The sequence below is a fragment of the Pinus tabuliformis genome, chromosome 4_2, assembly GCF_031772625.1.
Source record: "Pinus tabuliformis cultivar Carrire ecotype Pingquan chromosome 4_2, CPIR1, whole genome shotgun sequence".
NCBI lineage: Eukaryota > Viridiplantae > Streptophyta > Pinopsida > Pinales > Pinaceae > Pinus > Pinus tabuliformis.
The window spans coordinates 385160795-385173151 of record NC_142304.1 but is presented as its reverse complement, the minus strand read 5'-3'; the positions used below and the strand labels follow the sequence as shown (position 1 = coordinate 385173151).

Below are 12357 nucleotides of genomic sequence, written 5' to 3'. Positions count from 1 at the left end.
CCCTGATGCGGACCGATTCATATATTGGGATTCTGTACATCCAACACAGAGGATGTATAAATTTATTGCAGACCTAGTTAAGGAGCGAGATTTCCAGCGCTTCCAGCGCTGCTTAATTAGAGAGGCAATGACAATCATGGGAATATTTTATTTCTGAGAATAAAATATGTAACAGTTTTGATATGTATTAGTGGTGCTCAACATTGTTCTTTTTGGTGTCATTTAAAATGCTGAAATTTTTATAATATCATACATTAAATTAAAAAAATGTATGCATTATTATTATGATTAATTATGAAGACTTATATGCTCAAATTCCAGAACTATACATATATATATATACACACAAACTTACAGAAAGCCAAATTTTTAAAAATCTCAAAATTAAATAGTTGCTTACACAATATTATGAATAGGCTACATGCCAATAGTGGTTGCTTGGATTTATCCCTTCAAAAATCAACTAGGGCCTTACCCGCAACAACTATAATGGCAAGGGTGAGGTCTTAGCAAAATTGCTAGTAGAAGAAGCGGCTATGAAGTAGTGTCTTTAGCATTTCAAAGCAGAGTGCAATCTACTAGCAACCTAGTAACCCTGTTTACGACGAGAGAGATATTGGAGATAAGACTATTGCTCACACCACTATATCCAGTTGACATAGTTCGCAAGCATAGCAGGCTTTTGGTTTGAAGAAAGAATCCACAAATATAGCTGTTCTTACTTGCTAGATTAGATGAGACGCGTACCTGAATTTCACTTCTCATTTCTGGTGTCAAACTTATTTGTTCAGCAATGCCAGAGCGTGCAGCATCCATAGTAGAAACATTGAAAAGCCTCAAAGCTTCTGTGACATGTTTCCTCTGTTGCTACAGTTGACCTGCATTAAAAACAATATTTTCAATTTTTCAGATGCAATCTGACTAAGGAAATCGATTGACTTTGATTAACAATAATGCATACATTGAAAAATTACAAAATAATGCTGGGACTACTCACAGATATTGGATGACATAGTTCGCAAGCATAGCAGGCTTCAAAGCAGAGTGCAATCTACAAGTGCAGCATAGCAGGCTTCAAAGCAGAGTGCAGCTGCTACTCCGCGAAAATATGAAGCCTGCTATGCTTGCGAACTATTCATCCAATATTTGTGAGTAGTCCCAGCATTATTTTGTAATTTTTCAATGTATGCATTATTGTTAATCAAAGTCAATCGATTTCCTTAATCAGATTGCATCTGAAAAATTGAAAATATTGTTTTTAATGCAGGTCAACTGTAGCAACAGAGGAACATGTCACAGAAGCTTTGAGGCTTTTCAATGTTTCTACTATGGATGCTGCACGCTCTGGCATTGTTGAACAAATAAGTTTGACACCAGAAATGAGAAGTGAAATTCAGGTACGCGTCTCATCTAATCTAGCAAGTAAGAACAACTATATTTGTGGATTCTTTCTTCAAACCAAAAGCCTGCTATGCTTGCGAACTATGTCATGGTCTTTGATTTGCAACAATAAAGAAAATTGATGGTTGCTTGTAACAGCAAGTTGAGACACAGATAAAGAGACGAATGGGAATCGGCATCAACGTATCTGAGAGGCGTCTGATTGATGATATGGTCAGAATGGGGTTGAATGAATCAACTGTAAAAATTACAACACTCATTATATTGCTGAGTTTCGGCAGTGACTATTTTATTATTATAATTTTCCAATGTCAGTACATGTTACTTCTATAATTAGTTTTGTTAGCTAGCTCAATATTGGAGTTATATTGCTTACCCGTAGATCATTTTATGGGTAGTTTGCGCAACAGGCAATGTATATCACGGGGAGAAATGGCTTTCGTCACCTATAGAACCTTGCTAATGATGTTGTTTACAGCCTCTCTTAAGTAATGATATGATAGGTTGTTTACAGCTTCTCTGAAGTAATGATATCATAGCCATGGTTTTCACCAAGTGGGCTGATTTGTTCATTTCAGGTTCGAAGAGCTCTCCTTATCATGCATCAAAGGGATGAAGTGGAATACAAGAGAGAAAGGCGTGTCATAGTTCGCAAAGTGTAAAGTTAAAGATGAGTGATCTGATACTGTTAGGACCCTAACAGAGGGCCGCGGCTAGGCAGTGCCAGTTTTGTGTAAAGTTTATTTTCTTCAACAGGCATCCTTCCAAAAGGCTTTTCTATAATGGTCTCGACACAAGAGGCAGTTTTATTATGATAAATATCGTGGTAAAGTCATGCTTACGAGGTCCCTCCTCCGACTCTTACAAGGGTTCCCTACATTCCAGCTCCCACAGGAAGACCCCACCCCTCTTCTCCTCCACCAGTCCACAAACTCCCCACACCTCCCAAATATGTTTACCCTGCTCCTCCTCCTCGCTATTAGACTCTGCAACTAGTCAAACAAGTATGCATTTTCACATAAGTTTTCTCTGCTACTTTCTTTCCACTGTTACATGCATTTCAATTTCTTATGGTTTGTTTTATAGGATGGATCTCAGTTCACCATTTTCTGATGTTGCTCTCAGTGAATCACACAGATAGGTCGAGTATGAGAGTTTATTTTCGAAAATCTGGTTTAATAATTAAGTGGAGAGGTTTGGTCTTCAAGATTTCTATGGTTCAATTCTGAACAAAACTATGTACTACATGATATTCCAAGTGCTACCTCTTCAACTGAGCTGGAAAAAAATTAGAATATGACAGCAACTCTTACAAGAGACTGCGAAGTGTCAATCACACATGAGTTAATATTAGTATCTTTGTTCTTAGCAAGTTTGAGTCTATGTAATCACTTAGCTTTAAGTATTTGAATCAATGCAATTTACTGAGCAACAGTTCATATCAGAATTTGTGTTATTATTGTGCAGTTTCCTCCTCTGTCCATCTATTGGATTTTGTCATTACCAAAAAGTTGAATATAAATATGTGAGCTACCAACACTCTTGTTTGAAAAGCTGAAAGCTGCGTACAAGTATATGTTTCCAATCCATTTTGAGTTTCTTATATTCTTCTGCATAGGAAGAAGAGACAATGTGTCAGCTGTTGGTTCTATGCCATTGCATCTGCTAGGTACTGGATACCTATTGCTGTTATTATTAGAGCACATATAAATGTAATGCACTATGATGAAAGTACTCTGTTAAGTTAATTAACCATTTTCACTGTAGCCCACCTGTTTGATTTACAGCAGCTTCGTTTAGCAATGGTATTTTGATGTACAAGACTGTTATCTGTAGTTTAAGGAAGAAGGACCAATGGTACTTTGATGTACAAGACCGTTTTCTGTAGTTTAAGCCTTAAGGAAGAAGGACGAATTGAAGACCGAGGATAGTAATAACCAGACTAGAAACTTGGGAGGAAATGGCTGAGAAGGGTAGTCTTCTAGAACAAGACAAAAACTTTGTCTAAATGAATAAGTTCCCACCAATGACATTTTATTAAGATAAGCGACACTGTAGACTGTGCTGTCTCACGGTGCCAGGTAAATACGAATAATGCAATATTGCCATAGAACTCAAGATAGTGGTATGGAGCTCATGAACCGTAACCCCAACTCTCATGGTTGCAATAGAACCGACAACCTGATTAAGAGACGTGTTTCTTATACCATCCTTATATGAATCTGCATTATTGAAGTGAAGTTAAACAGCCTTATGAATCTGCATTATTGAAGTAAATAGCTTGAATAAATAGGAACAATTTTTTGTACCATACTTGTCCTCATTCCTGCCCTTTGTATAGCTCTGTGAGAGAAAAAGAATCCCAACTTCGCATGATCACAGTAAAGCCCACAACCTGAATAAAAGACCTGTTTCTTGTATCGTTCTTTCATAAATCTGCATTATTGCAGTAAAGCCCACAACTTGAAAAAAGTGCATATTTCTTGTACCATCCGTGCCCTCATTCCTTTTTATTTTATTCTTGGATCTTGTAGGTAAAAAGGAACCCCAACTCCACATTACTGCAGTAAAGCCCACAACTTGAATAAAATACATGCTTCTTGTACCATTCGTCCTTAATTCTCTCTTGTTTTTTGATGCACGGTGAGTTGTAAACCTCAACTCTGCATTATTGCAGTAAAGCCCACAGCCTGAATAACTTAATAAGACACCTGTTTCTTGTACCATTTATGTCTTCATTTCTCTCATTTTTAGATTTATGAAACCCAACTCCACATGATCTCGGTAGGGTTCACAAACTGAATAAGGGACTGTTTCTTACACCACCATTGTCACTTAACATGTGGTCATGGTCATCAAACTCAACTAAATAATACACAAGATCAAGGCTTTATGCCTCCAGGGTTTGAATGTGGGTCATTATTGTGGCTACGAGGGTTGCTTCTTATTGGTTCAGTTCTTGAGATGCACTGGACCCACCTTGTAGTGTAAGGGTTGCCCTTTTGCATTTTACATATTTGCACTAAACGTGAATAGTTTGAATGTATCTGTTTATTTTTCTACTTTGAGTATCTAATCAGATAATGATATCAATACTTGAAAATTGTGGAAGACTATCTTTTGCGTTTGGTCTGTTTATTGTGTGTCCTTTGACTGTATTTGGAATTTGTGAATGAATATATTGTGCATTGGCTCCAACGAGTAGAGCTTTGATGAAATAATGTCACTCATGTTCATTAATTTCAGTTTGTATATTCAAATTTCAGACAACTTACATGCCACATAGTTTCAAATTCAAGATTTTCCTTCTTTCGAATCTCGTTTCATTGAAGATGTTTGTTTGTTATTTTATATTATATTGAACAAAAATAAATGCTAATTTTTTTTAATGGTTAAAAAATCAAGGCGAGTATGTATTTATATTAATTTATTTTCACGACCTTTTTTGGTATTTTTTCTGAATAGCAAGTGGTTTTTTTTTCCTTTATCAATCTATGCACAGATTTCTCCCACCTGGAACAGTGTACACAGTTATCCCACCCTAAACTGCAATAACATATGTGTGCAGCTATTTACAAATTAGCAATGGAATTAAGAATTCTGGCAAATTCATGGAATTTGATTTAGAAATGTAAAAATTTATTAGAAATATTTAAAAATGGTATTAGAGAGTTGATTTTTATCTACTATTACACAAATCTGCACCCTCTAGCACAAAATCCTTACAAGGTACTGAGCTTAAGTGTAACATGGAAGAGTTGTCATTATCACCTAGAGATATACTTCCTTTCTGTTAAGTTTAGCCGAACTGAACTTCTATACGTATGCAAAGTGTGAAATGTATATGGTTTATAACATATCATCCATGAACAAAAGATTTATCAGGCCAGAAACTGGTTTTGGTGTGCAAGTCCCTGGCTAATGTCATAGTATCCTTCCTCATTTTGTTACTAACATTGTAAACGGTTTCAGTGCCATGCCACATGGGCGATCCTTGGTTTGTGGCTGTTTTCTATGTGATATTTCAGGTGATCTTACTAGAGTGGCATAACTGGATGTCTCTATTTTGGGATTATTGTGTGTATCTTAACATTGCTGTTGGGATTATTTCTCTGAAGAATTTCCAACTTCAAAAGAAGTCAAAATGGCACAAGTATTTTTTGTTTTGGGAATTCTCTAACATTTGTACCTCACTCTGCTGCAGTGGGATTATATTAGAATATCTGAAAACAAATATCTAAACATTTTAATACTCACAATAAATTCCATTGTAGACCTTGATGTTCTCCCTGTGTTTTATACATTATCCTATGTTAAAATGTCTATTAAGTGTCTAATAGAGATGCGAGGAAGGAATTACCGAGAGAAGTTGCAAGTGGGTTAATGTAATGGTTAGAAATTCACAAATTGCTTGTGGAGCTCCCAAGTCACCATGACATCATGGTTGCTGAAGGAGCACATAGTTACATTTGAGCATTTTCTTTACTGACTCAGACTCAAAATCAGGCATATTAGAGCACGGTTCTTACAATTCCTCTATTAATTACAGCAACCATCGCTTTGGCAGTGGACTGCCTGCCCCTCCTCCTGCTTATCAGTCTTCTTTTATACATTAGGTAGGTACGGTGCTTATCTTACCGTGGTCAAGCAAGTTGTGAAATGTATATGATTTATAACATATCATCCATGAACAAAAGATTTATCGGGCCAGAAACTGGTTTTGGGTTTTGGTGTGCAAGTCCCTGGCTAATGTCATAGTCTCAATAGTCACTGTTAGACACGTCAGCATTCACACTGGCTTTGACACCTTCAAACCTTACTATACTTCAATTCGTTCTATTATTATAATAAAGTATTATTGTTTGTACTATTCAATTTTTTCTGGTAAAAATAGTACTGGACTACATTCCATACATTGCAATTTCATACTGACCTAACTCAACATAAATCTCAGGGCCATATATGCACTTCACGTGTATTGCTTGTACTACCAGATTTCGGTTCCTTTATCCTTCTCTATCAATCTCATTTCAATAAATTATAAATTACAGACATTCATTGACGCAGTTTCAGAAAGGGTTTCCCCTGCATATTGGGCTCACATGAATAAATGAGACAGAGCAGGCTCGACTGGGGTGACCTTGCAACACATTCACAGGACTAATGGAGAGATCAAGAGTTTAGAGTAATGTGGATGTGTTCCCAGGTCGCCCCAATCGAAACCTCCTCTGCTACTGCTGCTTTAATGGTGTCCTCCGCTTCTCCTCACTTCTTATCTCACAGCCAATATACCCAAAGGTAAGGACAGATACTATAACTGCAAGCAAGAAAGAAACAAAATCTGCAACAAGCAACAATTTTTAACAGTCTCTTTCGTTTGTTTGTGATTCGTGTAGTCTCCCCTCTCCTTGATAGCAGTGCTTTGTTTTCAGGTGAGCAAATGTTGTTTACAGGGGCAACCATGGGCATTTTTATATATATCGGGAATCTGGCAGATAACAGCAAGGTTAATGGTTTGAACTTGCTCTTATTTTTAGGATTGCAAGATATTTTTAGATTCTAATAGTTTTTAAATGTGATTTTTTGGAAAGTTTTCTTATTAAATTTGTCTAAAATCTGCTAGGGATTCATTGAAATCACAAGCTGTCTAGGTGAACTCTTCACAAAGAAAGTGCCCTAGAGATTTTTGAGGGTGCTGAATCTATATATGCAATTAAAAAACCAGTTTAAACAACACAAATCAAGATTTGGCCACAAATTTTTTCACTAGGAAACTCCAAAAAATCTCATTTAAAGACATTGGCTCTACCTATCTGTTATGTAGAATCTGCATTTAATAGCGACCTTGGCCCTCATTTCTAAAAATATTCTTGTTTCTTTGATTGAGAAAATTGTATGTCACAACTAGCATAATTCAAGTGCAGTAAGTTGTTTGTTACTGAATCCTTCTATGCTATCAAAATCTACAAATACAATTACAGCCAAATTATTTGTTTACTTTCATGATCTCGCAGAAATCAGGATGCAGTATATGTTTATTGCTGAATCCAGCTATACCATCACAATCTAGAGTTTTAATCAAATTGTTTGTTTGTTCCATGAAATTGTATATGAAACCCACAGTGCATAATCAGGGTGAAGTAGATATTTGTTACTGAGTCCATCAGTGCCAATCAGGCTCTACAATTCCAATCCATTTAATCATAAATTTCAACAAAAATTGGTCCACCATGTATGTGGATCAATCATTAGTCAGTAACCCTACTCCTCAGGAGCAAACGTGCTTTCAAGGGTTGTAGTTTAATGCACATGCTACATAGGAGATAGGTGCTGCCACGGTGTTCAGCCATGGGATGTTCAGCTCACAACTTACTTTCTCTGCCAACGGGCCATGGTGCCTTGTAATGGGACATTGATGCTTGAAGGCCTCATTCAATCAAATATGCAGGGAAATATGGAAGGAGGAGTGGCAGCAATCTGACTATCTGAGTTCGAGTCCTAAAATTGAAAAAATCTCGAAATTAGTCTTTCTCCGAAGAATTTTCAACTTCAAAAGAAGTCAAAATGGCACAAGTATTTTTTGTTTTAGGAATTCTCCAACATTTGTACCTCACTCTGCTGCAGTGGGATTATATTAGAATATCTGAAAACAAATATCTAAACATTTTAATACTCACAATAAATTCCATTGTACACCTTGATGTTCTCCCTGTGTTTTATACATTATCCTATGTTAAAATGTAGATATTAAGTGTCTAATAGAGATGCGAGGAAAGAATTACCGAGAGAAGTTGCAAGTGGGTTAATGTAATGGTTAGAAATTCACAAATTGCCTGTGGAGCTCCCAAGTCACCATGACATCATGGTTGCTGAAGGAGCACATAGTTACATTTGAGCATTTTTCTTTACTGACTCAGACTCAAAATCAGACATATTAGAGCACGGTTCTTACAATTCCTCTACTAATTATAGCAACCATCGCTTTGGCAGTGGACTGCCTGCCCCTCCTCCTGCTTATCAGTCTTCTTTTATACATTAGGTAGGTACGGTGCTTATCTTGCCGTGGTCAAGCAAGTTGTGAAATGTATATGATTTATAACATATCATCCATGAACAAAAGATTTATCGGGCCAGAAACTGGTTTTGGGTTTTGGTGTGCAAGTCCCTGGCTAATGTCATAGTCTCAATAGTCACTGTTAGACATGTCAGCATTCACACTGGCTTTGACACCTTCAAACCTTACTATACTTCAATTCGTTCTATTATTACAATAAAGTATTATTGTTTGTACTGTTCAATTTTTTCTGGTAAAAATAGTACTGGACTACATTCCATACATTGCAATTTCATACTGACCTCCCATCGTGGAAACTGTCCTTTCAACCTAAATATGGAGGAGATTAAGCCCTTCCATTCCTTCCACCGACAATGTGTGAAACCATCTAATTTCGACCTAACTCAACATAAATCTCAGGGCCATATCTGCACTTCACGTGTACTGCGTGTACTACCAGGTTTTGGTTCCTTTCTCCTTCTCTATCAATCTCATTTCAATAAATTATAAATTACAGACATTCATTGACGCAGTTTCAGAAAGGGTTTCCCCTGCATATTGGGTCACATGAATAAATGAGACAGAGCAGGCTCGACTGGGGTGACCTTGCAACACATTCACAGGACTAATGGAGAGATCAAGAGTTTAGAGTAATGTGGACGTGTTCCCAGGTCGCCCCAGTCGAAACCTCCTCTGCTACTGCTGCTTTAATGGTGTCCTCCGCTTCTCTTCACTTCTTATCTCACAACCAATATACTCAAAGGTAAGGACAGATACTATAACTCCAAGCAAGAAAGAAACAGAATCTGCAACAAGCAACAATGTTTAACAGTCTCTTTCATTTGTTTGTGATTCGTGCAATCTCCCCTCTCTTTGATAGCAGTGCTTTGTTTTCAGGTGAGCAAATGTTGTTTATAGGGGCAACCATGGGCATTTTTATATATATCAGGAATCTGGCAGATAACAGCAAGGTTAATGGTTTGAACTTGCTCTTATTTTTAGGATTGCAAGATATTTTTAGATTCTAATAGTTTTTAAATGTGATTTTTTGGAAAGTTTTCTTATTAAATTTGTCTAAAATCTGTTGGGGATTCATTGAAATCACAAGCTCTCGAGGTGAACTCTTCACAAAGAAAGTGCCCCAGAGATTTTTGAGGGTGCTGAATCTATATATGCAATTAAAAAGCCAGTTTAAACAACACAAATCAAGATTTGGCCACAAATTTTTTCACTAGGAAACTCCAAAAAATCTCATTTAAAGACATTGGCTCTACCTATCTGTTATGTAGAATCTGCATTTAATAGCGACCTTGGCCCTCATTTCTAAAAATATTCTTGTTTCTTTGATTGAGAAAATTGTACGTCACAACTGGCATAATTCAAGTGCAGTAAGTTGTTTGTTACTGAATCCTTCTATGCTATCAAAATCTACAAATACAATTACAGCCAAATTATTTGTTTACTTTCATGATCTTGCAGAAATCAGGATGCAGTATATGTTTATTGTTGAATCCAGCTATACCATCACAATCTACAGTTTTAATCAAATTGTTTGTTTGTTCCATGAAATTGTATATGAAACCCATAGTGCATAATCAGGGTGAAGTAGAGATTTGTTACTGAGTCCATCAGTGCCAATCAGGCTCTACAATTTCAATCCATTTAATCATAAATTTCAACAAAAATTGGTCCACCATGTATGTGGATCAATCATTAGTTAGTAACCTTACTCCTCAGGAGCCAACGTGCTTTCAAGGGTTGCAGTTTAATGCACATGCTACATAGGAGATAGGTGTTGCCACAGTGTTCAGCCATGGGATGTTCAACTCACAACTTACTTTCTCTGCCAACGGGCCATGGTGCCTTGTAATGGTACATTGATGCTTGAAAGCCTCATTCAATCAAATCTGCAGGGAAATGTGGAAGGAGGAGTGGCAACAATCTGACTATCTGAGTTCGAGTCCTAAAATTGAAAAAATCTCGATTGTTTTAGGAATTCTCCAACATTTGTACCTCACTCTGCTACAGTGGGATCATATTAGAATATGTGAAAACAAATATCTAAACATTTTAATTCCTTTCGTATCTAGCTTACCAATCTTCTTTGGCCCTGTTATGGCATAAAAAATATAAAATCTATTTTGGTTCATGGACCATCTTCAGCTTTTGATTGTGACCTATGTCATGTTATAGGGTATGTTTCCAAAATGGCATGTCCCTTTGTTGAAATTCCATTCCATATTAGTATTCTTTTGTCTTATCTTTAGCTTTAATCTTGTGACATCTAATTTATTGCTTTTTGATAGTCATGGTTACTCTTCAGTTTTCTTTGAACCCAAGAAAGAACAGAGTAAAGTTTCTTATTCCTTTGAATAGTGAATGTGACAAAAGGTTGTTGTGGAAGGTGTTGTTTGTATATGGGAAATTTCTTGATCATTGTGTATAATCCTAATGTTGATAGATATGTCTACTAACTGGTTTCAGTTAATGGGGCATTGATTTGAGCGTTCAATATATTTTTATTCTTTATCAAAGTATTCTTTTGTTGTATTTGTGTTCTTCAATTTATGCCTTACGGCGTTTCCTTTGCAACATCTGGTGCAAATGCTAGTTTATTTATTTTTAAACTGCTTATTACCGTCCATTTATATCCTAATTCATACTCATATACTATAAAATAATATTGCTGTTAATTTATATCCTAATTCATATGTTATAAAATAAAAATCAAAACCATCAAAAGTAATAACTCGTATTACAAAATAACAAACAGTCCAAGTCACCAGGGACACTATAACTGTTTTTCTGAATATGTACATAGAGTTCCGATACTACAGAATAACTGAGGGGTATTGAAAGATTTGTTCAGCATACCAAATCCAGCGGAAATGAAACATTTATCCTCCAGAAAATACACAACCGACTAAGTTAAGATGGGCTATAGCAACTGTATTGGCTTGAGGTAATAATAATAACGAGCAGCGATCAGGAAAATATTTTCCCATAAAGCTAGATTAAATCCCATCGTCTAAATTACAAAAAGAAACAAATCAAAGAGTATGTAAAAGATAAAATGGCATATATACTATGTCAATGCTGAAGCCGCCTCCTCATGTTTACATGAAAATATTCATCTTAGTTGTTTCTTTCTATCCATCTCTCCTCTATCCCAGTTTTTATATGTAAATATTCATCGTCAGAAGACATGCATACCCCCATTTCATTTTCAAATGAAAATATCCATATTCGAGAGGATATACATAACAGAACCACATATCCATCAATTAAGATAGTTTTTGAATCTAACTATTTTCATTTCACGCAGGACTGTGTAATGTTACTAAGTAGTCAACCAAAATCAACCATTCTTATAGTTTTTTTTTGTGTCTTCTGAAAGTAGCTCCAAAGCTATTTCAGGAAACATACCTCTACAAATTAGCTCAAAACCCAAACGCTTTTCGCAAACATATTTTGGCAACTTTCATTAAATAGTTTTGTTCCGATGGCGTTGCGATTTGATTCACGTTTACAAGAAATTCAAATGCTCGGAGATATTTCGTTAATAGATAATTGAGAACTGAAATTACTGCTAGTATAAATAATGAAGGAGAGAAGAAAACCTTGAAATTCTGTAAAAGTCTGAGTCTCGCGGAACAGTTCACCCGATTCCACGACCGAGCCCAAGAACTTCAAAAGCTTCCCTAGTCCCTTGACTCGGAGAAACGAATACTCAGCGGTGGCATCCCTTAGGGTGGTTCTAAGGGCGAGAGTGATCTCTCTGTAGAGCCTCTGCTTGTTCAGCGATTTTACCAAATCTACGACCGCATTGGGGATTCGGTGGTAAATTGATAGATTATTTCCCCGCAGTCGGACAGGGACTCATTAATGGAATTAAAGTTTAC

General features: G+C 36.4%; 1 protein-coding gene across 1 annotated transcript; it reads left to right on the top strand.

Moving 5' to 3' along the window:
• Positions 1-1313: 1313 nt before the first annotated feature.
• Positions 1314-2095, top strand: LOC149169568 (DNA replication licensing factor MCM5-like). The gene is made up of 3 exons (XM_089427121.1): positions 1314-1397; positions 1540-1641; positions 1980-2095. Exons 1-3 carry the CDS (start codon positions 1329-1331, stop codon positions 2061-2063), a joined length of 255 nt encoding a protein of 84 aa, XP_089283247.1. The 5' UTR covers positions 1314-1328; the 3' UTR covers positions 2064-2095.
• The last annotated feature ends 10262 nt before the right edge of the window (positions 2096-12357 follow it).

Bases quoted from the DNA above. Each gene is read 5' to 3' on its own strand.
- LOC149169568 (XM_089427121.1), top strand. From the start codon at position 1,329: ATGGATGCTGCACGCTCTGGCATTGTTGAACAAATAAGTTTGACACCA. The intron at 1,398-1,539 runs GTACGCGTCTCA...TGCTTGTAACAG, and splicing joins AAATGAGAAGTGAAATTCAG to CAAGTTGAGACACAGATAAA. The intron at 1,642-1,979 runs GTAAAAATTACA...TGTTCATTTCAG, and splicing joins TGGGGTTGAATGAATCAACT to GTTCGAAGAGCTCTCCTTAT.